The following is a 2,205-nucleotide window of genomic DNA, read 5'->3' on the forward strand; positions in this document are numbered from 1 at the left end:
CACTGTCTCATCAACTAGCACACATAGGCACACCTTGCCTATTATCTGGTTATCAGATACTAAACTGGTTTTCACTGCTGCACCCAGTGTTTTGTAAGACTTTCACTTCCTTTTCCCCGATATAGTCTCTACCTATGGTCATGTTATGATATTTTGACACCTCTTTAAGTTTTTCACATGCTCCAATCACTACTGGCACTGTTGATTCATTTGCTAACTTCAGCTGGCCATCAGTTGTGCACTGATTAATCATGGAAGAAGCACTTCCTTTTTGTGGTGAATCTGACGAGTTGTGTTGATTCTGTTTCTTCTAGCAGCAGGATCTATGGTGACAGTCAGTCTTTTCTTACCAGCACCATCTTTGTAAGTAGCTCCAACTGCTTTATGTTGATATTTCTGCTGTTGCTTGTTGGTGATGGACTTGCACTCACTTGCAACTTGCCCCATTTCATAACAAGCATAGCATCTCTACGTGAGCTTCTATATACTGTTCTGCCAGCTTGATCATCTCCTCCACATCTTTTGGTGCTCTCTCCTTTAGGAACAGTGACATGTCAGTTGAGCACATGATTATGAACTGTTTACATATTAGTAGATCTGCCAGTCCCTCAAAACTATTTTCACATATGGCCATGTTAGTCCATCTTGTAAAGCATCACTATAGACATGCCATAAACTGAAATACAATTTCTCCACTGTCAGGTTTGACTTCTCTGAACTTTCGATGACAACCTTCCTCAGTAAGTTCATAGAATTTCAGTAAGGCCAGTTTTAACTTGTCATAGTCCATGGCATCTTCTGATGTCATGCCTGCATACAATTGTAGGCCTTTTCTTGTGAGAAGTGAGCTGAGACAGACTGCTCAGTCACCTTTGCCCCAGTTCTGACTTTGGGTGAATCTTTCATATCTCTACAGGAAAGCATCCATGTCATCTTTCTGTTCATCAAATTTGGGCAGCTTGGGTTGGCTGGCCCTGACCCCATTGTCATTCTTGGGTCCTTCATCTTCCTGTTGGGTGAGCATGGTGATCTCAATTTGTGCTCTTATTCTCTGTATTTCCAATCTCTTCTCTCTCTTCTTTTCTTTTTTCTCAATTTGTACTTTTATTCTCTCTCTTTCAAGTCTCTCCTTTCTCTCATTTTCTTGTTTTAGTTTTTCATCCTCTCTTCTCTCTCTACTTCTTGTTGTTGTTTAACAAACTCTCATAGTTCGCCATCTTTGAGCTGAAGATGCTCACCTATTTCTACCCATTTATCAAAATCTGTTGATATGGTTACATCACATTGACAAGTAGGACTGACAATGGCACTTCTTCTGTAATGCTTATTTTACGTTATTGTTTTATAGTGCTGAGTTAATTGCCTATTAACAATTAATGTAACTAATAGTATTAGAGCTAGTTATTCATTTATATATATACATGCATGATGATTGAAAATAAAACCTTTTTTATTACTTCTTATATTTCTTTACTTATAGTAAAAAAATTAAAAATTTAGCACCAAAACACTTGAGAATAAGTTTTATGTATTAAGATAAGTTGAACAAACTCTGTACAAAGTATCTGCCTTATATTTAAGTTTGTTGTGTTAATTTTTGTTTTCTATTAGATTAGCAGGATCCGACCTCCATCCTTCTATCATCGGACTTGGTCTGCAGATTTCTCAGGGTGTTGTCCGTGGTTCTAATGCTCGCTGTGTTGCTTTATTGACTGCTTTAAAAGAAGTAGGGAGAAAAATTATTTATTTTCATTCTTCTGATATTTTCATGGGTTAATCTAGATTAGGTTTAAGTAATGATATAAAATAATGAAATATTAGTAGTGCAGAATTGCCAAAAATTTCATTTTATTATTAATAGTGTGATATAAACTCAAATTTTGTAGCTTTTTTTTTATGCTATTTTACTTAGGTTGCATAATGGGACATGGATTTCATTTAAGTACCATAGAACTGAATTGATACTATTTTCCCAAAGAAACAAAAGATTATCTTTCTTGTACTATATTTTGATTTTCCCTCAAATTGTTCTCATTATAAACCCTGAAATACTGTGTTTAGTATCAAGCACAGCACTGATTTGATTGCTTTATGCATGGAGTTGTTGTTTTTGTTGAACAAAGTTCCACAATGATAATTTTTTTATTATACAGAGGTTGGACAAAATAATGGAAACACCTTGGAAAATCAACAAAATATATTTTG

At 35.3% G+C, this 2,205-nt stretch overlaps 1 protein-coding gene across 5 annotated transcripts in view; it reads left to right on the forward strand.

The window, feature by feature from the left end:
• The window catches only part of LOC106470946 (translation initiation factor eIF-2B subunit delta-like), a 68,733-nt gene that overhangs the window by 35,773 nt on the left and 30,755 nt on the right, over nucleotides 1–2,205 (forward strand). For all 5 annotated transcript variants that reach the window (XM_022399588.1, XM_022399589.1, XM_022399587.1 and 2 more), the window contains one exon: nucleotides 1,612–1,726. In XM_022399588.1, coding sequence (XP_022255296.1) covers nucleotides 1,612–1,726 — 115 coding nt within the window. The remainder of the gene's footprint in view (nucleotides 1–1,611; nucleotides 1,727–2,205) is intronic.

This window comes from Limulus polyphemus, unplaced genomic scaffold, assembly GCF_000517525.1.
Source record: "Limulus polyphemus unplaced genomic scaffold, Limulus_polyphemus-2.1.2 Scaffold4312, whole genome shotgun sequence".
Lineage (NCBI taxonomy): Eukaryota > Metazoa > Arthropoda > Merostomata > Xiphosura > Limulidae > Limulus > Limulus polyphemus.